Source organism: Carcharhinus amblyrhynchos, chromosome 11 (assembly GCF_965287045.1).
Source record: "Carcharhinus amblyrhynchos chromosome 11, sCarAmb.v2.hapA, whole genome shotgun sequence".
Classification (NCBI taxonomy): Eukaryota; Metazoa; Chordata; class Chondrichthyes; order Carcharhiniformes; family Carcharhinidae; genus Carcharhinus; species Carcharhinus amblyrhynchos.
In genome coordinates this window covers 59,444,634-59,467,364 of record NC_137334.1, presented here as the reverse complement: position 1 = coordinate 59,467,364, position 22,731 = coordinate 59,444,634, and the positions used below count along the sequence as shown (strand labels likewise).

The window sequence follows — 22,731 nt, the reverse complement described above, 5'->3', positions numbered from 1 at the left end:
TTTATTTTTACTAACACTGTAAAAAATGACACCCTAAACATGTGAACTTCCATTCTTTAATGGAAAAAAACTGATAAGAAAGAAGTGGTGGTGAAGGGAAGCAATGGTCTTTGAATGGGGATGGTGAGACTGGTGGACAGATGAAAACCATGCATTTGGGGTATGAGTTGATCTAATTAAAGTTTTGTTTTCAATGGAAGTTCTTTGACAAACAGATCTGGTTGTCCTTGCCCCCTAGAATCCATTCACAAAGTTTTGTTGATGTCATGAAGAAATGTGGTATCGAGATAGTCAGATAAAGGTAATGTCGGGCTAGTGTACTTAGGCATGAAGCTCTTGTTATTGCAGACCAGCTGAACGTTGATAGAATGGAAGTTCTCCCTGTTAATTAATCTCACTGCTTATTCAACTCAGAACACTCAGCACCTTGTTAGTCACTGGGTTGTAATTGATGATGCCCTGCACCTGCGGGAATCCAGCAATGGATGTGAATACTATTGTCCTATGTACCTGTGAGGCACCATTTATTTGAAATTCTATGTACTTTCCTGGTTTCACAAATAGGGTATCAATAACTTGTGAGGTGTTATGCAATGTAATGCAAATACTTACGAGACATCACCAAGGTCCACTATTAATCATTGGAAAGAGTCAGAGGTGAAGGTGTTCAGGATAACAGTGACTGGCTGGCATGGCAAGCAGTACTCCAAGATCAGAAGTCTTCAAGGGAGGCATAATTCTTAGAGACTATGTACCTAGATGAGTGCAGTCTCCTGTTGGACTGATCTTCAGGGTACAGCTAATGTTGAGGATATGACCTCTGTTACATCCCTACCCCTCATTCCTCTCCTCTGCTCATGCCCGGGGCTCTGCATATGCTCTGTGGATGGTGGTCGTCAGTGCTACTGTACTCTAACTCCCACTACCTCAATCAATGTCTATTGCCTTATTGCATTCAGCTGACTCATAATGCTTACAAACCCACCTCTTTTCCAGAAGGTCACAACACTCTCAACTGACTGAGCTCACACAGATCATCTTTTCCGCTAATTCTGCTCACCTGATGGAACCACCATGCCCCTCTTAGCCATTCACCCTCTTATGGACCCAAACAACTGTGTGGATCAACTATGATTGGTTCCCCACTGTGTTGCCCCCTCTTCCACCTGAGCTATTTCTGGTCCATCATTCACATAGATATCCACACCAAAATTCCAAACTGGCCTTTGACAGGCTGAAAACAAGGCTGTTAGCAAGATCAACTGGCCTATCACTCAAATCTGGCAGCTTTCAGCCTTCCTCCCTTCTGAGCAACATCTTTGGCAATCAGAAGAGTAACATCAAACTGACATGATAGCCAGCAGAGCTAATTTTCACATCACACACCTCCACATGCACCCTCATCAAGTGTAAAATGCCTACCCAGAGAAACTATTTCCTCTGTTTAGAAAATCCAGAAGAAAGAGCTAGAATCTTAAAAGTATTGCTTGTCTATTCGATAGAAAAAGAGGAGACAAGAAGAAGAGGTGACAATTTTTCACTGAAAGGGTAATGGAAATCTGTGCCATCCCATCCCCCCTCCAATAACTCCTTCACTCCTGAAAGCTGAAATGAACCTGGAGTTAATTCCACAACAGCAGTCCTACAATTAGGTTTTTATTCCTACGTTTTTCTATTTTACTAAGGAGGTAATCATAACTAAATATTTACTGTGCTCAGATGCATAAAATGAGGACTAGTATCTGAAGTTTTTCATCTTCCACTCAGGAAAATGAAGTTCTTACTGCTTCCTTAACTGAGCACAGGTCAGGTAAAATTTGGGATCTTCCTGGCTTAATGTGCTATATTAGTTCACTGAACCAGTAACACTTAATTATATTTTTATAATTGTCATAACTACAGGACAACTTACCAGAGGTACAATCCTTTGCAATAATTAAAACCAGGCTCAGAAGCTGGTCTTGAAGTGTGTTTTTCAGCCATGTCAAGGAATCTGTGAACTTCTTCCAATTTTCCAGCTCGTCTCAACAAATCGATCAAACGTGCTAATGTCATGAAATTATCTAAACGAAAATGAACTGTATCAATGTTATCACAGTTTGAGATTTAATGGCTATTTTCTCATTCAAAATAATTGGACATTAGCGATTTTGAATTGTACTTGGAACAAACACGACAGCCTGATCAAACAAAAAATATTTAAAAAGCGGGATGCTAAGTTGATTTCAAACAATAGCCAATTTATTTATATTGTTGTGTTATTCTGGAAAATACAGAGAATCCTGTTGCTATCAAACCTGCTTGATTAAGGAAAATAGCTTGTAAAGCTTGGGACACAAGTACTAGAAAGTCAATCAATCAGGTAGCAAGAGGCTGAAAGTGGACAAACTAGACAGGGCAAATTTGTGATCTTACAATAAAAGCCCCCTACAATGGTCTAGCATTTCTATGCTCTTTATCTGTGTAACAGGACATGAACAGAAATTATACTGGTTGCACTAAAGGTTTCTTTATCATACTAAAAGATTGTACGGCCAACTGTGGAATAAAGCAGTTCATCTAACAAATCAAGTGCTACCTTGCCTTATGAGAGGTCAAATGAGTTCCCTTGTCTCAGACACTGGTCCATAACAGAAGGGAGTCTCATTGTTATACTTCCAAACCTGCTACTAATCCTTTAAATAAAGGCAAGAAGATGATGTTAAACCATTTACTGGAACAGCAGGCTCCACTGTATCAGATTAAATATCATTGGCAGACCCAAATCATTAATAGTCTGTAGTGTATATACTGCTCAATTGTGAAATGAAATGCAGAGCTTCTTCAAATAAGTTGCTTGTTATTCCCATTTCCCTTGGTGAATCTCACATATTAGCTGGTTCAAAAAATTATATTTTTTATTATTCTGTTTGCAGAATAGCTAAATACTGACAAGCTTTAAGTTACTAATCCAAATATTTTGCTGCATGTTGTAAGATAGCCTACTTACAAAATGTTAGCAATGTAGAACAATAAACAGTCAAGTTTACCTGGTTTGCGTTCTAAAAGTTGTTGGAAATGAAATACAGCTTGATCATAATCCTGCTTTCTGAACATCAGATCAGCCATCATCTACAACAACACATCAATATAACTAATTAGATCAATATTACACAGAATTTGCCAAAATAACAATGGATAAAATTTGTTTTCAAAAATTACAAAATATATTTACCAACAATCTTTTCCAATATTAACAAAACTTAGATTTATTTCTGCAGAATAATGAGGCTACAAGCCATTGCAGGGCATCATCTCTGATTGCAGGGATCTTCTATCTTTTACCTAGTGTAAACCCACAAAAATCACAAGGACACTAATGCTTAAGATGATTTTGACATCTGACATCAAGCTATTGTCTTATATGTGCCTTACTACATTTTTATACTATGCAGGAGAAATTGCTAACTGTCTTGGTTGGTCAGTTAATTCAGGATGTTTCCTTGCAAAATTAAGTTCATGGTTTTGAGACTAATATTCTCAATCTTCAGTATTCTGTCCTATATTTTTGCTTAATTTGAGTTCTTTCAGTAACCTTAGTGCACAAAGTTCTAATACGTACAAATCGGTGCCTGGAAATTTGAAAAATGCATCTCTAATGCATCATAACTTTACGGTTAACAAATGATTCTTAGCTCATTGCTTTGTTGTCTGAATTCTTTCATAATTGGCAAGAGTATACGAACATAGGAGCAGGAGTAGGTCATTCAGTCCATTGAGCCTGCTCCATCATTCAACGCAACCACACAACCATCGCTGATCACCCACTTCAATGTCTTTTTCCACACTATCCCCATATCCCTTTGTGTCATTGGTATTTAGAAATCTGTCAATCTCTGCTTTAAATATACTCAATGACTGAGCTTCCACAGCCCTCTGGAGTAGAGAATTTCAAAGATTCACAACGCTTTGAGTAAAAAAAAAAATTCTTCAAATCAATCTTAAGTGGCTTCCCCCTTATTTTGAAATTGTGTCCCCTGGTCTAGATTTCCCAGTAACAAGTCTCACAACACCAGGTTAAAGTCCAACCAGTTTATTTGACAGTAAACCCATAAGCTTTCGAAAACACTGTTCCTTCGTCAGGTGTGTGTAAAGTTCCACACACCTGACGAAAGAAGTGTTTCCGAAAGCTTATGGGTTTACTATCAAATAAACTGGTTGGACTTTAACCTGGTGTTGTGAGACTTCTTACTGTGTTTACCCCAGTCCAACGCCAGCATCTCCACATCTAGATTCCCCAACCAGGGAAATATCTTACCTGCAATTACCCTGTCAAGTATTTGGTAGGTTTGAATGAGATCACCTCTCATTCTTCAAAACTCTAGAGAACATAGGCCCAATTTGCCTAATCTCTCTCCACAGGACAGTCTGCCCATCCTGGGAACAAGTTTAGTGAACCTTGGTTGCACTCCCATGAAGGCATTAATATCATTCCCAAGATTAGAGGGCTAAACTGCACACAGTACTCCAAGCATCTAACCTAGGTTCTGTAAAATTGAAGTAAGACTCTGCTACTTCTGATCTCAAATCCCCTTGGCATAAATGTACTCAATGACTGAGCTTCCACAGCTCTCGGAAGCAGAGAATTTCAAAGATTAATAACCCTTTGAGTAAAAAACAAATTCTTCATCTCAATTGCAAAAACGTGCAGGTTAGTTTACTGGCTATGATAAATTGCCCCTCGGTGTCAGGGGGATGTGGAGTTACAGGGCTAAGGCCAAGGTGGGATTGTTGTCAGTGCAGGCTTGATGGGTTGAATGGCCTCTTTCTGCACTGTAGTGATTCTATGATTCAATGAAGGCTAACATATCCTTTGGTAATTTTTGCTGTACTTGTATATTAGCTTTGAGTGCCTTATTGACAAGGACTATCAGGGCCCTTTCTACATCTACACTTTCTAATCTTTTAACATTTAAGAAAATCTCTGCACATCTGTTCCTCCTACCAAAATGGATAATCTCACATTTTTCCACATTATATTCCATCTGCCATGGTCTTGCCCATTCATTAAAATCTGTCCAAAATCCCCTTGAAGCCACTTTGCATCTTCCTCACAACACACATTCCCACTTAGCTTTGTGAACTTTATCTGCCTGATAACCAATCCTTTCCCAAGTGCCTTAATTTTGCTCATCCGCCACCTCTTGTGAGGGACAATATCAAAAGCCTTCAGGAAATCAAAGTATAATCCAAGTATACTATGCCCACCAACTCTCCTTAATCACTGCTGTTAGTAAGATCCTCAAAAAACTCCATCAAATATGATTTCCTATTCAGAAATCCATGTTGACTATGCCCAATCAGATTACTAAGTGTCAATTTATCAGATCCTTTAGAACAGATTCTACATTTCTCCTACTACTGATGTAAGGCTAGCAGGTCTGTGGCTCCCTGTATTCTCTCTCCCTCCCTTCTTAAATAGTGGTTGACATTTTCCAATCTTAACAGTTATAGAATCAATAGAATTTTGGAAGATGATCACCAATGTATCCACTATCTTTTTCAATACTTTGAGATGTAGAATATCAGGTCCTGGGGTCTTATCAATCTTCTGTTCCATTAATTCTCCAATACAATTTTCTTACTAATATTAATTTCCATCAATTCCTCATTCCCCTTAGTTTCTTGGATGTCTAATTGTGGGAGATTTGTATTTTCCTCAGTGAAGACAGATACAAAGTTATCAGTTTAAAAGAGTTAATTTGTTCATTTACTAGCATGTGCATTCTTGATGGGAATAATGGAGAGCACTAAAGCACTCTGAACTGATTTATGTAATGTTGCTTGGTGTATTGAATTTTGGCACCATTAATTCCCATGCATAAACTAGATGGCAAACCCCTGATTATTTCTTGATGGGGAGTTAAACTGAAGGGGTTGAGGTTTTGTTGGCATCCTTATTGAATATTCTTATCAAGGTATCATCTCAGAGCTTTTACAATTCCATAGTATAATTGTAAACAGCCAGAATTGGTACCACCTCACGTAGAGTGCATTCCTTTCTCATTTCTTCACCACTAAATCAAATAAAAGGGGAGTCCTGAAAGGTAACTTTTGCATACAAAATGTGTGACAACAAGACTAAATAAGCACTTGAGTTTTCATTACATAAGCGACTGACAAACTTCCAAAATTTAAAAAGATTACCAGCAACAGCGCTAATGTCTCAATTGCGTTTAATTACCTATTGCGTTTTGGTTTTATTTCTACTAACCATGGTAGCTGCATCATTATCTTGGTCACTTTTCAGTAGAACTGCACATTGATGCTGACAGGCATTAATATCATCCTGGGCAAGATACAATTGCGCAAGCTCTAGCATCACCTGCATAGTAAACAGTAAAAATACATCACGATGTTACACTGCAAGATATTTGTTGGTATATAATGATATATTATTCCACAATCATAGAAGACTATTGACTCATTTGGGTGTGTGGGCAAACAATGTTACCATTCTTTTATAGTAAATTGTTTACTGAATATAGAAGAATAATCCAAAGTTTTAAATTCGAGGTAATGGTGTTCCGTCACCTTCACAGCATGTATTAGACATGTAGACCGATAAACATAAGTGACATTTAGTTTTTTAAAAGTATATATATATCACAAAAATAATGATGCCAGTGAAACATATCAGTAGACACACAATTTAAAAACAAGCCTTTTGTTAAGATTGTTGTATTGTGCCACGAAAATTACAAAATGATGTGGCATAAAGGAATTTAGCTACATATTAAAATATGAACTTTTGGAAAAAAATTATTTTGAAAGTTGTTGCCTATCTTTTGACAGTTTGTGTTTAACAACATCAAACAGAAAGGATTTAACTTCAGACTGCATGTGCCCGGATTTCAAATTCCCCCGCGAGTTGAAAGACCCCATATTTTCAAATTACCAATTTTTTCTTTTGGAGATGGTGAGATTACTGACAGATTCCCTGAAATTTTGGTTTTAAGTCCCATGCCTACAAAGCAAGATGAAGGAACAAGTAACAGATGGCATAATGGTGGAAGGTCAAACGTATCTTTGCTCCCCAACTCCAGCCACCACAAAACACACTTCCCCTTCACCACTGACCCCACCCCCCCACTCCCTTTCTCAGCATTCCACAGGAACCGCTCTTTTCGTGACAGCCTCATCCCCTCCCACAGCACCTTCTCATGCAATTACAGTAAGTACAACACCTGCCCCTTTACCTCCATCCTCCTCACTGGCCCTAAATAATGTCTTCAGGGAAAGCAACTTTTCACTTGCACCTCTCTCAATTTTGACTACTGCTTTCACTGTTCTCAGTATAGTCTGCTCTACATCAGGAACACTAAGCACAATCTGACTGACTTCGCTCAGTCCGCAAGCATGACTCCAACTTTCCTGTTGCTTACCACTTCAACTCAGCATCTTGCTCCCTATGCCTACATGTCTGTCCTTGGCCTGCTGCAATGTTCCAGTGAAGCCCAACACAAACTGGAGGAACAATACCTCAGCTGGAATTCTCCCATCCCACCCGTCACTTGGATTCTTGTGGGCTGGGCGGGGGGGTGGAGGTGGTGCCATGTAAAGGTTCATTGAAGTTGGGTGGGAATCTCCGGTTTTCAGGCAAGCATGCTCGCAGAATCCCACCCCCTATCTTCCGATTAGGCACACTGCAGTCTTCTGGACTCAACAATAAGCTCAACAACTTTGTTTTCAGTGGGCATTGACTTTTTTTCTCCTATTAACATATCATGTTATCTGAGTATCCTGCCACTATCAGCACCTTCTATAGTCCTTAATACTGCAATAATACTTCCTCTGTCTTGTGCCTGAAACATCTTTGTGCAACCTCTCATAGTTGACACCTATTTTGCTCCACCTGCTTCATCCCCTCTGTAAAAGCATAAAATATATTACATTCCTCCCACTCTTTAACTCTGAACAGAGTCATATGGACTTGAAACATTCATTCTCGTTTTTCCTCCACAGGTGCTGCCAGACCTGTTGTGTTTATCCAGCATTTTCTGTTTTTATTTCACTTTGTGGTGTTGCCCTGGAATAAACAAAAATGGAATGCTTTCACAGGCACAGTTCTTCTTATATACTGAAAATGACTTTGTAGTACTTTATTTTAGTATTATCAGGTAGAATATTTAACAATGTTTATGCAAGCTTTCCAAGTTTCTCTGAAGCAGTGTCCAATATCACAATTTTCACATTCCAGGATATCTATCCAAACATACACATCTTTCCCTTGTGAAATGAAGGCATAGTTTAGAATTTTTTGAAGTCACCACATACAATAACTTAGCAACTGCATAACTAACCTTATGATCATTCTCATAATAGACAAGTGCCTCTTTGTAGAACTTAATTGCTTTTTCATAGTCTCGCTGGTCTGTGGCATGCTTTGCTATTTCAGCACATATCTCTGCTGCAAGTTGCTTCTGAGTAGGGACTGCATCAGTCTGTTCTAGTTGAACTCGTTTTAACACCTGGGCCTGGACCTCCCGTGCCTGCAAGAACGAAAAAAAGGAAGTTGTCAGATTTTAAAATGGCAGAAATTAAAATTGGAACATACATGTGACTCTTTAAATATGCACAAAAACATTCACATTTTAGTTGCTTAGCATGTGACTTATCAAACCTATGATGTGAAACAACATTTTTTTTTAAACACAAACGATTTTAAACTTTAGCTTCCTGAAAACATGAATTCACTTGAATATTATTACATTTGGAAATCAGTGCAATTTCAAGCAGATTTTTAGTGGTCACCATTTTTCCAAAATCATTTTATTAAGCATGCTGACAAGCAGAGCAAGTTGAACAAATGTAGTAATAAGAAATAATAAGAAAGTGCAAATAATAATGACCTGCAATTCTTAAGAAGTATTCACGTTTTAAGAGAGATTCTTTAGCTTCTATAACATTTATAAAACCAAATTAAGGCACATGTACTCTAACATACTTACGTAACAACCTACAGAACTGCAGGGTAAGAAAAAGTCAGAGGCAAATAAAATTCCAAAATACCACTGAGATCTAGAATAGCAAAAATTCCAAACAAAATATATGGATATGAGAAATACCAATTTAAATTCCATTCAGGCTAACTACTTGTTACAGATGGGTTTATGATATATTTTAAAAATGGGAAATAGGTTAAAGTGGTCTGGAACACTGTACAATGTCTGACTAATGGGAAATTTTCAGGGATATCAGCAAAACAGAATGATGATGGAGAGGCAGTAAATTATGAATTGGTTGAAAGTGAGATGAGAGATTTAATTTACAAACTATTTTCAAAATTAATTAAGCTAAGAAGAAGACAAATACCAGGATCTGATAGGGTACATCGACCTTGAGGGATATTGGAAAAGTCATAATTGAGATCTCAGAAATTACATTTCAAGATTGTATGTACAATGTGTGCTACAAGGCTAGAAAGCAGCCAATTCACAAGTATTTTCATAAATAGAAACAAAGAGAATACAGGCCAATCAATTTAACAGCTTTGGGAGGAAACAAAATTGGATTTTTTACAGATGATTTTATAGAAATTTGAGAGAGAAAATAATCAGAAGCAGTGAATACATTTTTCAGAAAGGAAGCCTGCATTTGACAGTCATGAACGAGTTATTTGAGAAGGTGACAGGTACGATGAATTGGGATGGGGTGCGGAAGCAGGACACAGTATATATGGTGTATGTTCCAATTCTTGGACAAAGCACTACACTGGAGACTATTGGAAAAGATTTAAGGGTTTGGAATTTTGGAAAGGAAAGCTACATGGAAGCATAATTCCCAATTTTTACTGTTTTACTTTAAAAACAGGAGGCACTGGACAGAGTTCAACAATAGCACCAAGTTTGAAAATCAACTGTGAAGATACAGTGAAGAAAAACAAATGAATTAAGAAAAATGGCAGAAGAAAAACAGAAGATATTTTTAAACTCGTGAAGATAATTATAGCATTAAATGTCCCAAACCTTTACTTTGCTACCAGAAAATGATAAATAGAGTACATGACTCAAACCTGAGGTTACTTTAGCTGTTATGATATGAATGAATGCTATCAAGCACATAAATTCAGAACTGAATTATATTTATAAAATAAATGGAGAAATTCCTGACTGAACAGAAAATAAATGAATACTGACCATGTACCACAATATGAGTAAGTAAAAACTAGGTTATATAAATGAATGTAAACTTTGATTGCTTAAATCAATTTTTTGTCACTTTTGATTACATTATACACTTGTCAGATCTGACAAATGATTTTTAAGCATGCTAGATTTGATAGTGCTGTTTAAAATCATTTAGTATTTTGTTAAAAATAAAGCAAAACTGTTCCCTCTGGTAGGAGGGTTAGTGCTGGAAGACGTAAGATGGTTTGCAAACAGATCAGAGGGCAGGTGAAGAATAATCACTTTTTGCATCAAGTTACTGTGATCTGGAATGCACTGCCTGAAAGATTGGTGGTGAAAGCAGGTTCAGTAATTACTTCCAAATGTGCATGATATAGATTTGAAAAGTATAAGGAAAGCACGAGGGAGTGAGACAAATGGATAGCTTCCCCCAAAACAGGCACAGTGAGTCAACTAGTCTCCTTCTGTCCTGTATGATTCTATGGTATCTGAAACTATTACAATATGAAAAGGCCAGAAAGTGTTGATGCAAAGAAGTAAATTTAATTGTTTTTATATATTTACTTTTAGTACAAGGACTTTATGTACTCAAGTAATGCATTCTAATATGAGCAAAAGAAGATAATGCTATTAAATACACATGGTTAGATGATTAATTTCACTGTATTTATCGACTTTGCAGGCATTATTTGAAGACCTGAAACTTTTAAAAGCTTAAATTAATTTCCAATACTCAAACAAATAAAAGCAAATGCCACCTTCACCCTCACACTCACCCTCTGCAATGCCAGGATGGCATCTTCAGTCTTCTCCTTCTTACTATACATTTTTGCTAGAAGCATTAAATATCGTGCATCGTCCATCAAAACTTGAAGGTCACTTACTGTAAAAGATTGAAGATCTAAAATATGATATAACAATATTTTTTGTTCTTTTATAAATCATACTAACAAAGGCAGTGTGTGTTTTCTAAATTTTACTCAACATTGTTTATCCCTTTTCCCTTCATGCCCTTTTCCTTTCACTATCTACTTAGGTATGAAAAAGATGTCATGAACATAACAGGTTTTATTCGCTTATTAGTTATTACAGCCTAATTGTGAATTTAGCATTTTAGCTGAATTATGGGATAGCTTTTCGATTTGCAACTTGGGTAAAAAAATCAGTATTACAAATCAACTTCCTGTTATAGAAACAGCATGATCTTCATTTTCATTTAAAAATGGGACAGTTTCTGTAAGATGTAGCCAATATGCAATGCTATACTCTCAAGGTAAAAATAAAAAGAAATCATAAATGTTTCTAATTTTCAATTGTATTTTCATGATATTTAAAAACAACCCAATCTCTAAACCTCCAATCTAAAACAACTAAAATATTTTTAATAAATAAATATTGTAGATGTAGTACAATGTGGTTGTCCTGCCTGTGTAAACAAAGGGTTATTTTTGTTATATATTAAAAGTAATTTTTTGTGTGCCACTTACGAAGTTAGATATATTGAAATCATTTCCCTTTGTTACTGAAGTTGAATAATAAAAGCAAACGAATTCACCCTTTATAATAAAAATCATACCATAATCATGTTCTAATGACTGCAGTACCACCTTCTCTGCCTTCTCATACTGTCGAAGCTTAATCAGGAGCTCAGCTAAGTCATAACGAAGGAAATTCTGCCGACCAGTCTTCACTGCTGCTTCATAATAATTAATTGCCTTTGAGGACACATTAAAAAAAATGAAAGAAATACATCCACTTTTCATGACCACCAGACATCCTTACAGTCAATGAAATACTTTTGAAATGCAGTCACTGTTGTAATGTAGGAAATGAGACAGCTAACTTGTGCACAGCAGTGATAAGGACTATTTGTGATGTTCATTTAGGGGTAAATGTGGGCAAGGACATTTGGTGAAAACTCCTGTTCTTCTTCGAAATAGTGCTACAGAATATTTTACAACCACGCCTCAGTTAAATGTCTCATCCAAAAGATAGTGCCTCTGCAGTGCAGCACTCCCTCAGGACTATCCTGGTGTATCATCCTTGAGTTTTGTACTTAAGCACAGGCATGGGACTGAACTTAGAACCTTGTGACTCAGGGGTAACAATGCTATCTATCGAGTCATGATTGTCATAAGCAATCCAAAATATCTTTGACTTTTTTATTCATTCACAGGATGTGGGCATCACAGACTGGACCAGCATTTATTTCCCATTCCAAACTGGCCACATTCCAAAGGGCATTTGAGAGTCAACCACATTGCTGTGGATTTGGAATCACATGTAGGCCAGGCCAAGTAAGGATAGCAGATTTCCTTCACTAAAAGGGCACGAGTGAACCAAATGAGTTTTGTGACAATCAACAATGGTTTCATGGTCTTCGTATGATTTCTAATTCCAGACTTCTAAAAAAATTCAAATTTCACCACCTGCTTCAATGGGATTTGAACCTGGGTACCCAGATATTACTCTGGGTCTCTGAATTACTAATCTATGACAATATCAATTATGCCACCACCTTCCCTAGTACTGAAAGCTGTATTGTAGCAACAAATTGTGTGTATTATTACACCCCACCCCCACCAATTTTCTTGGGAATGAAGACCTAATGCATGCCAGTTTCAGATTTTCATGTTGAAAGAAGCCCACAAGCATTTTACACACTATATATATGCTTATGGGCTATTCAATTGTGCAGACACCATAACTAAATTCTATCCAACTTTCCTCCAATACCCACATGCATTCATTGCGGGACTCATTAGGTTTCAACCATGAGCAGCTCCTTCTTGTGTTGTGATGACCTCGCTCACCACTGTTTCATGCAGGCTGACTCAAGAGGTGATTATCTTCAAGATACATAGTTCTAGTAACAGAGGGCATTCTAGATGTTTGGAATGCCTCTCAGCAGTCACAGTTGACAGGATTTGCTTGGCTGTGTCCCCACTTCTACATAAGGCTTTGCAGCAGCCAACAACAGTGCTGAAGTGGCTGAGTCATAGCTAAGTAGGCTAGGTTTTGCAGAATCCTGATGGGAGGGATTCCTCTAGGTCATTAGACAATTCAGATGCCTTCCGTTGATGTATACCTGTGGACTAACCAATCTGCAAAATAGCAGCAATCTGGGTCAGGACTAAGGAGAAAGCAAGAAGCTTTCCCTTGACATCAGTGCCTTTTTTGCTGTCTGCTGGATAATGAAGACTACTGGTCTTGCTTTGTCCATTCTACTCTTGATGTAACTTGTCTCCTTATGATAGGTGGAACAAAACCAACAAGCAATCACAGATTGTCCAGTTAAATAGGTTTTAGGCAGGCAGTCAGTCATAGCTCTGCGAACTATATGCGAACACAGGAACTTGAATGGGAAACACATACCAGACTAATCAAGCAAACAAAGCTCTTTTTCCCCCCTCCCTAGTCCCAGAGTATGGAGACAAACGGCAGCACTCTTAGTGCGACCTGAACTGAGATCAGGGCAAAACAGAGATTAAGTATGAATTATTCTGCTATCTTTGTAGTTTGTGCAGTTCATAGCATAATTTTAACTGCTGAATCATTTGGGGAGGTGAGGTAATTATTTGCCTTTTAAAAACTAATTTATAATAATCTGATTTCCATGCCATATAAACAGCAGTCAATAAATGAACATTCATTGAATAAGAATTTGATCAGGAGGCAATTTACTATTCTATACAATTTACACCAACTGTCTATTAGGAACAGAATAATTATAAGCAGCACAGCCTACAATAGGGATTCCATTAGGAAGCTTCTGGTCTAACACAGAAAAATGTCTGATAACCAACCTTTGTGTAATTATGTGTTTTAATAAGAGCTTTTCCAATCTTGCTGGCCAAAGTTCCATCTCTTGGATTTTTCTTTAGAGCTTGTTCATATACATCAATGGCTTTTTCAGGCTGGAATGGAATAGAAAGTGTCAGTTTCACAGCATTATACTTCCTATTAAAAGACAATTTAATTTATAATAGAATGTTAAATTAAACTGTGTTGGATGTGTGTGAGATTATCTACTTGGATAAATTGGTAGACGCATTAACCTACCCTCAGATTCTGCACACATTTCATTAACTTTCAAATAAACTCTCATAGGAGTACTTAACCTCTCGTACTCTGTGGAGCTGCAAATATCTCTGCATAAAAGCAAGCATGGCACTAAAATTAAGAAAAAAAACTATAATTTCGAGTTCATCTCTTTGATCTGAATATGGGAGACAAAAAACACATGACAACACTACCTATCTTGATAAATCTACATTATCAGCTTCCACTATTAATGCTGTCATGGAAACTTAAAATGGAAAGTTGATAGCAAATATACAGATATGTATGCATGATGGTGCCATCTGCTGAAAATAACATTTATAGTCATCAACTGAACTTGGACAACACCAACAGAAATTTAGTTGTAAAAATACAACATTTTTCACCTCTTGAATATTCATGTAGGCATCACCTAACAAAAGATAGGTGTGAGGTCCAGGAAGTTTGTCAACCAAGTCTCTATAAACAAAAGATAAAATCATATTTAAATGTTAGTTTTATCAAATTCAGTCTAACTTAATTTACCTTCATTTTTATATTGTGTAAATCCAACAATAAGGTAATATTCCTCAGATGAAATTTTATGAGTATCAGACAATCTCTCATGACATTGTACAAGGGACAATTCCAATGCAATATTCAAATCAAGTAGGGTTAGAAGGTGGGAAGCCAGGTACAAATATTTGGAGGGAGAGAGAAGGAAAGAGGAAATATGTGGTAGGGAAGAAGTTGGGGTGAAGAAAGAACTATGGTATTCAATGAAATAAAAGCAAAGTAATGTGGATGCTGGAAATCTGAAACTCAGCAGGCCTGGCAGTATCTGTGGAGAGAGAAACAGTTAATGTTTTGGGTGGGATTCTCCAGCTGTTCACAGTAGCAGGATTCTCCTGCCCCGCTGCAGTGAAAGGAGATTTGGCTGAATGCCAAATTCTCTGCCCTCTCTGGCAGCGATAGCAGGGAGTGAAAGGCCGGAGAATTATATCCCTTTCATCTGTATGACTTCTTCACAACTGAATAGGGATAGAATTGTAATTAATTACACAGTTAGAGAGGGAGTGAAGGATAGGAAAATGTGTTAAAAGGAGAATAAAGGTCTGTGCTCAATGGAAAAAAAACTGATAAATAAGTAACATGGCTCTCTGGGGTGGGGGCATTGCCGGGGCAGTGGTATTTGCATTGAGACAAACCAAGGAAACAAAAATGGGTGGGGGCGGGGGGAGGGGACCGAGGGAGGAGGAGAGGGGTAAGGAGGGAGGGAGAGGAGAAGAAAGAGGAGGAGGAGACAAGTTGGAGTGGAAAATTTGGAGTCTGGGCCCTCTTCCACAACTATTTCTCTGTTACAACAATGACTATAACAGTGTCACTTTATGCCTGGACCTGGAAAAATTTATCAATTTTCCTTCCAAGTTCCACACCTCTCTCAACTTCATATGGTCTATTTTGGACACTTCCCTTCCTTTCGTTGGCTTCCCTGTCTCCATTTCTGGTGATAGACAGACCACCAATATTCATTACAAACCCACTGACTACCTCGACTATAGCTCCTCACGCCCTGCTCCCTGCAAGGACTCCATCCCATTCTCCCAGTTTGTCCACCCCCACTGCATCTATTCTCATGATGCTACCTTCAGAAACAGTGCTTTTGATATGCTTCAACCAAGTTTCCCCACACTGACAGGGCACTCAACGATGTCCGACCCATCTCCCGCACCTCAGTTCTCACCCCTTCCTCTTGCTCTCAGAACCATGACAGAGTCTCTCTTGTGCTCACTTTTCACTCCACCAGCCTCCACATTCAACTAATCATCCTCCGCCACTTAACACAGGAGTAGGAGGAGGCCATTTGGCCTTTTGAGCCTGCTCTGCCATTCATAACGATCATGGTTGATCATTCAACTCAGTAGCCTAATCCTGCTTTCCCTCCATTACCTTTGATCTCATTCACCCCAAGCGCTATCTCCAGCTGCCTCTTGAATACATTCAGTGTTTTGGTATCAACTACTTCCTGTGATAATGAATTCCACAGGCTCACCACTCTTTGGGTGAAGAAATGTCTCGTCACCTCTGTCCTAAAAGGTCTACCCTGAGTCCTCAGACTGTAGCCCCTGGTTCTGGACTCACCCACCAACTGTCAGCTCCAGCACTAAACATTTCTTCCCCTTAAGCTCTTGTCGACATTCCGCAGGGACCAAACCCTATGATTGCCCTGATTCACTCCTCCATTGCCCTACCCTTCATCTCTTTCCCACAGCACCTTCACATGCAATTGCAGAAGGTGATACATTTGCTCTTTACCCCCTCCAGCCTCACTCTCCCAAGGCCCAAATACCCCTTTCAGGTGAAGTAGCATTTCACTTATACCTCCTTCGGTTAAGCCTACTGCGTTCACTGCTTCCAATGCAGTCTCATTTTCATTGAGGTGAATAATAGATAAATGCAAATTGGAAAATTGCTTTACGGTCAGCAAGCGTGACCCCAATCTTCCTGTTACTTGCCATTTCAGCTAGCATCTTTCTGTCATGCCTACATGTCTGTCCTAGGCCTGTTTCAATGCTTCAGTGATGCCCAATGCAAACTGGAGGAATAACACCTTAAAGGCACATTGCAATCTTCTGGACTCAACATTGTGTTCAACAATTTTAGACTGTGAATTCCCTCCATCTTGACTCCCCACACCCAGCTAGCCCCCCTTTTGATTCCTTGGTTTTCCCATGCAAACACATTCCAATGTAGCCATCTGTTACTTGTTTTCAGTTTAGCTTTCACTCAGCACTGATCTTTGGTCTCCTGTTGACACATTTTTCTATCTTACCTTCACATGACTGTAAGCACTGCTTTAATCCTTGAAGCTACCATTAACAATCCCTTTGACTTGTGTCCATAACATTATTGTCAATCTTCCATTAGCTTTGATCTATCTCTGTCCTTCTATTCTGCCTCACCTCCTCCACCCCCTCTCAAACTATATAATTCATTACATTTCTAACCCTCTGCAATTCTGAAGCAGTCATACAGACTCAAAACATCAACTCTGTTTCTTTCTCCACAGATACTTCCTGATCTGCTGAGTTTATCCAGCACTTTTTGTTTCTATTATAATGTTCAGTGTTTGGTTTTCCTGCACAATGGGCAAAGGTTAATCATAAGACTTCCCTGATACATGTGAAGAGAGCAAAAGCTGAGGGGGTCTTAAGTGATTCCTTGTCAGGCAAGGGAGATTGGGAGTTTAGTTGGATTGGCTTTACATCTCTGCTTAGTAAAAGCCACTACTTCTAACTTTTAGCAGCCAATATGGGCAACTGCAGTGGGGCTGCCATATAACCAGATGACCTCAGTGCAATTAACATCATCTTCAGTGTTACTTACAAATGAACTACCAAAAGAATGCTGAAGCAATTTTTAACTTTTAGTTTATTATAGATAAATAAGGAAGATGTTGCATGATCCAAAGAAAAAGCCTGTCACCTGTAGCAGCTTGCATATAACTGTTTATCTTTCCTCTGGTTTAGGTAGATGGCAGCCATCTTCTCTTTTGCTTGAATGAAATAAGGTTGTTCAGGTGTGACATTTCGAAGCATACTGAGTGCCAACTCGATATCCCCACGTACAACAGCAAGGTCTGCATTGGCAATTGTAACACGTAACTCTTCAGGGGTACCTGAGAATTCATTAATGGCATCTTGCATCACTTTAGCAGCTTCATGCTATAGAAAAACAAAAGTTTTTCCAGTGTTATGGAAAAATCATTATATATCACAATCATGTTGGTGAAATAGCTAGCTGTATGCAAAATACATGTTATGCATAAGATGTAGGATCTCAATATGATCTGTGCAGTTTTATGTAAATGTGAAGCTTGTGAAAGATATTTAATTTTTTTAAATAACAAAGATTAATTTTATTAATATTCTAGTATCCATGAGACCAATTTTACCAAAGCAGGAATTACAAATAGGTGAAATATAAATAATAGTCACATTATAAGACATGCATTTATAGATCACTATTCACGTTGAAATGCATTTCCTATAACAACTTACAGTGCCTTCAACATAATGAAACACATTAAGGCAGATCACAGGTCAGGGAGCCACATAAGAAGATATTATGCCAGATGAGCAAAACTTTATTCGAAGAGGTATGTTTTAAGGGATTCTTAAAGGGGGAAAGGTTTCTGTAGGGTAGGCTCTAAGCAAATGAAGCCATGGCCACCAATAATGAAGCAACTAAAATTGGGCTGCTCAGAAGGGCAGGATTTTATAAGTGTAGATATTTCAGAGGGTTGTGGAGCTGGCAATAGGGAGAAGTGAAGCCATGGAGGGATTTGAGACAGTGATAAGAATGTTAAGATCAAGGAGTTGCTTGACCAGGGTAAATGTGAGTCAGCATGCACAGGAATGATAGGGGAACTGAAATTGGTGCTAATTAAGACACAGGCAGTAAAAGTGGGGTGGGGGTACAGATCAACTAGGGGTGGTGTGGAATAGGAAAGTCTGGAGGTAACAAAGGCATGAATAAAAGGGATGAAACATAACTTCTTGCACTACCTGTTCCCCATTCATACGGTGAGCATCTGCTAGTTCCAGAAAAACTGAAACGCGATCAGTTGCACTAAATTCAATTTTTTTGCTTTTTGATTTGGATGCACTTCCAGTTTTCCTCATTGCAGGTAAACCTGTAGCTATCTTCAAGGTCTTAATGGCTTCCTGTACATCACCCATTTTCTTCTGAGTTTGCGCTCTAATCAAATGATACAGGGGATGTTCACGAACCTGAAATTAGGAAACCATTAAAATAAGAGGAACAAAATCAAGGCTTTTCTGTTTTCAGGTTATTATTCTACTGCTAAAACTCAGACTATGTGTACCTACTGACCTATGGACTTTTTTTCATTCGTTCATATGGTATGAGCATTGCTAGTAAGGCCAGCATTTATTGCCCATCCCAATTCCCCATTATTCGGGCCACCATCACCATAAAAACCACAACAGTCTAAGAAGGAAGGTGTAACACTATCTCCTTAGGACAATGGAACAAATGTAGCTTTGTCAATATGAATGACAGTGGTGGGCTGAAAGGACCAAAAGTCTTATTATGTGTGAAACAGTTACGATTACATTCCAAAAACATATAAATAAAACAAAATATGAAAGCAATAAGTTGCAGTTACTAAAACAGAGGTAAGAAAGTCAAGCTTAGTCAGGCTTTTTCACGAGTTTGCAAGGTTAATGGCTTTCCTAAATCTGATTAATAATGCAGCATCTCACTAACAGTCAACATAAGAAAAGCAGCAGGTTATCTTTTCAGGTAAAAGAGAGGAGGGGGGAGTGCATCAAATCGAAAAAACCCGGTCTTCAACTTCTAAAACATTAAATAAAAATAGACTCATCAGCCACGTCACCACTGTAGAGAGAGAAAAGGCCAAGCTGGTGGGGAAGGCCTCAAATGCAACTTGGGGTATTGCCCCCTCCCCAGTCTGACACTGGAAGGTAGCTGGCCTACTTGCCAATGCCTCTAGGAACTTGGTGCCCAAATATAAAATTCCAGTCAGCCTTTGACAATTCAAACTAAATAGCTTTTAATACTTATTAATTGGCTACCTGCAGAATGTGGATAAGTTGTTGGCCTCTGCCCACATCTTCCGATCACCTATAAAATGGTCCAGGGACAGGATGGTGTTGGCAAACCAGCATGTTGGCTGGCAGTACAAATTTCAGCACCCAGACACCTGAAAGCTCCCCATTGTAGGCTTAAGATCCTGTCCATTAAGTAGGTTTGGCTAGCAGCAGAATGGCTCTTCAAATTTAAATGGCAAGAGATCAATTCAATAAATCATATAGGCTTCGGCACTGCTTTTCAAACAAAATTTATCATCTTTACTTTCTCCTAATTTTAATCAGTATGATCACATAGCGCTATAGTATGCCTCTGAGGTTTGCACAGCAGATTGCGCAGGACTGTCAGCCCTGTGACGGTCAATGATCCTGTCATGATGGAGTAAACTGTCATATTGAATGAGTGGAAAATTTAACTCATAGAATTTAGTAAAAATACAGTAAAATTTAGGAAAATAAAGAGATTGACTCTAAATTAGTTTTAACGTGCACAATGTGTGTTAGGAGTAAAGGAAGATTGAATTGAAAACAAAAAATTAAATTTAAACTAAAAATCTGCACTGGTACTATCTAAATTTAAAAATATTATAAACATTATTTAGTAAACTCTATCAAATTTACCTCAAAATTATAACTCAAACACAATTCCAGAGAATGTGAGCAGAGTTTAAAATTTTCTTGGGACAGGTAAACCTGAGCCATCAGGAGGTGAGCATCTGCATATGAAGGATTCTGTTCTAAGCAATGTTGTAGATTGTTTTGGGCAGCATCAACATCACCTTTTAAATGAGAAAAAACAACAAAAGTGAAAGTTTTAATCCAGCTCATGCTGTAATATTTTAGTACTTAATTCTGAACTAGGTAAAACTATTGTGCAAGTAATTCCAGAATTTTTACAAATAGTCATTTGGTCAATCAGAGCTTGAGTATTGCTGAAAAAGGATACTTTTTGCCTAGTTTGAAAGTCAACTAAGCTTGGCAGTTAATTGTCAAGTCATCTGTTAACTGATGCATTCTCCATGGCAACACATCTACCAAACAGAGCGCACTTGTCAACCAATCACTCACTTCCCTTGCAATACAATATTCTCTTTACATTTGGTATTCTTGTGAATTGTCCTGATGAGTTAAGACAAAATACTTTGACAAATGCCTTCTTTCAGCAATACTAAAATTTATCTTTCGTCACAACTATTTCTGAAAGACTACCTCCCATTTAGAACAAAGAAAATTACAGCACAGTAACAGGCCCTTCGGCCCTCCAACCCTGCGCCGACCATGTTGCCCAACTTAACTAAATCCACCTACCCTTCCAGGGACCATATCCCTCTATTTCCATTCTATTTATGTACTTGTCAAGACACCCCTTAAAAGTCACTACCATATCCGCTTCCACTAATTCCCCCAGCAATGAGTTCTCGGCACCCACTACTCTCTGTGTAAAAAAATTAGCTTTGTACATCTCCTTTAAACCTTACCCCTAGTAATTGACTCTTCAACCCTGGGAAAAAGCTTCTGACTATCCACTCTGTCCATGCCTCTTATAATCTTGTGGACTTCTATCAGGTCTCCCCTCAACCTCCGTCGCTCCAGTGAGAACAAACCAAGTTTCTCCAACCTCTCCTCATAGCTAATGCCCTCCATACCAGGCAACATCCTGGTAAATCTTTTCTGTACCCTCTCCAAAGCCTCAACATCCTTCTGGTAGTGTGATGACCAGAATTGAACACTATATTCCAAGTGTGGCCTAACTAAGGTTCTATAAAGCTGCAGCATAACTTGCCAATTTTTAAACTCAATACCATGGCCGATGAAGGCAAGCATGCCGTATGGCTTCTTGACTACCTTCTCCACTTGCATTGCCACTTTCAGTGACCTGTGTACCTGTACACCCAGATCCCTTTGCCTATCAATATTCTTAAGGGTTCTGCCATTTACTGTATATTTCCTATCTGCATTAGACCTTCCAAAATGCATTACCTCACATTTGTTCGGATTAAACTCCATCTGCCATCTCTCCGCTCAAGTCTCTAACTGATCTATATCTTACCATATCCTCTGATGGTCCTCATCACTATCTGCAAATCCACCAACCTTTGTGTCATCTGCAAACTTACTAATCATTAATTTGCCATTAAATGCCAAAATGCTTTCATTTTGTGTGGAATGTTTTTCTCTGGTAATTTTTAATTACAAGGAACAGTAATACTCTCAATACGCTGTAAATATGCAGATATTTATATCAAACAAGATATCTATGTCTTCATATCTCACCATTCTGTCGATCCAGTGTTATTTATATAGATTTAAAAATATAGACCCGCGTAATTTCATGATTTTGAAAAACATTATTGATCTCACAATGAAGAGGCCGCACGGAGCAGTAAAGTAGCCAATTTGTCTCCCCCCACAAAAAAACTAAAAAAATTCTGTTGCATTATAAATAAAGCCTGTACATTTTTAAGTAATATGACAATATAAATACCTGCTAAGTATTTAACTCTGGCCATTAGAAAGGCAGCTTCCAATAGTCCTGGCACCGTTTTCACAACAGTATCCAGCACTGAAGCACAATGTTTCAGTAATGGAGACAAAGGCTGACCAGGAGCTCCAGGCTGAAAGAAAATTAGATTGTCATGTCTAGAAAAACCATGTAAAGTCCAATGTTTCTCACTAAAACGCACATAAAATGTACAGAAATGCAAACCAGGAACACTTAAGTACTGAAATTTCTGAATAATTTTCAAAACATGCAGTTTCTACCTTTTTTACAGATGCTGCCTAACCTGTTGAATGGTACCATTATTTTCTGCTTTTATTTCAGATTTCCAACATTCATATATTTTGCTTTTGTTTTATTGAAACTCAGTACTTGCTTGGGAATT

The 22,731-nt window shown here is 38.2% G+C and overlaps 1 protein-coding gene across 3 annotated transcripts in view; it reads right to left on the bottom strand.

Annotated features, from left to right (window-relative positions):
• The window catches only part of ttc21b (tetratricopeptide repeat domain 21B), a 68,356-nt gene that overhangs the window by 7,574 nt on the left and 38,051 nt on the right, over positions 1-22,731 (bottom strand). For 2 of the 3 annotated variants that reach the window (XM_080199183.1, XM_080199185.1), the window contains 12 exons: positions 22,332-22,461; positions 20,468-20,625; positions 18,779-19,003; positions 17,697-17,935; positions 14,618-14,690; positions 13,976-14,086; positions 11,746-11,884; positions 10,946-11,052; positions 8,343-8,531; positions 6,254-6,364; positions 3,030-3,111; positions 1,913-2,078 (listed from right to left, as the gene is read on the bottom strand). In XM_080199183.1, coding sequence (XP_080055309.1) covers positions 1,913-2,078; positions 3,030-3,111; positions 6,254-6,364; positions 8,343-8,531; positions 10,946-11,052; positions 11,746-11,884; positions 13,976-14,086; positions 14,618-14,690; positions 17,697-17,935; positions 18,779-19,003; positions 20,468-20,625; positions 22,332-22,461 — 1,730 coding nt within the window. The remainder of the gene's footprint in view (positions 1-1,912; positions 2,079-3,029; positions 3,112-6,253; positions 6,365-8,342; positions 8,532-10,945; positions 11,053-11,745; positions 11,885-13,975; positions 14,087-14,617; positions 14,691-17,696; positions 17,936-18,778; positions 19,004-20,467; positions 20,626-22,331; positions 22,462-22,731) is intronic. The other variant, XM_080199184.1, reaches the window with a different exon arrangement.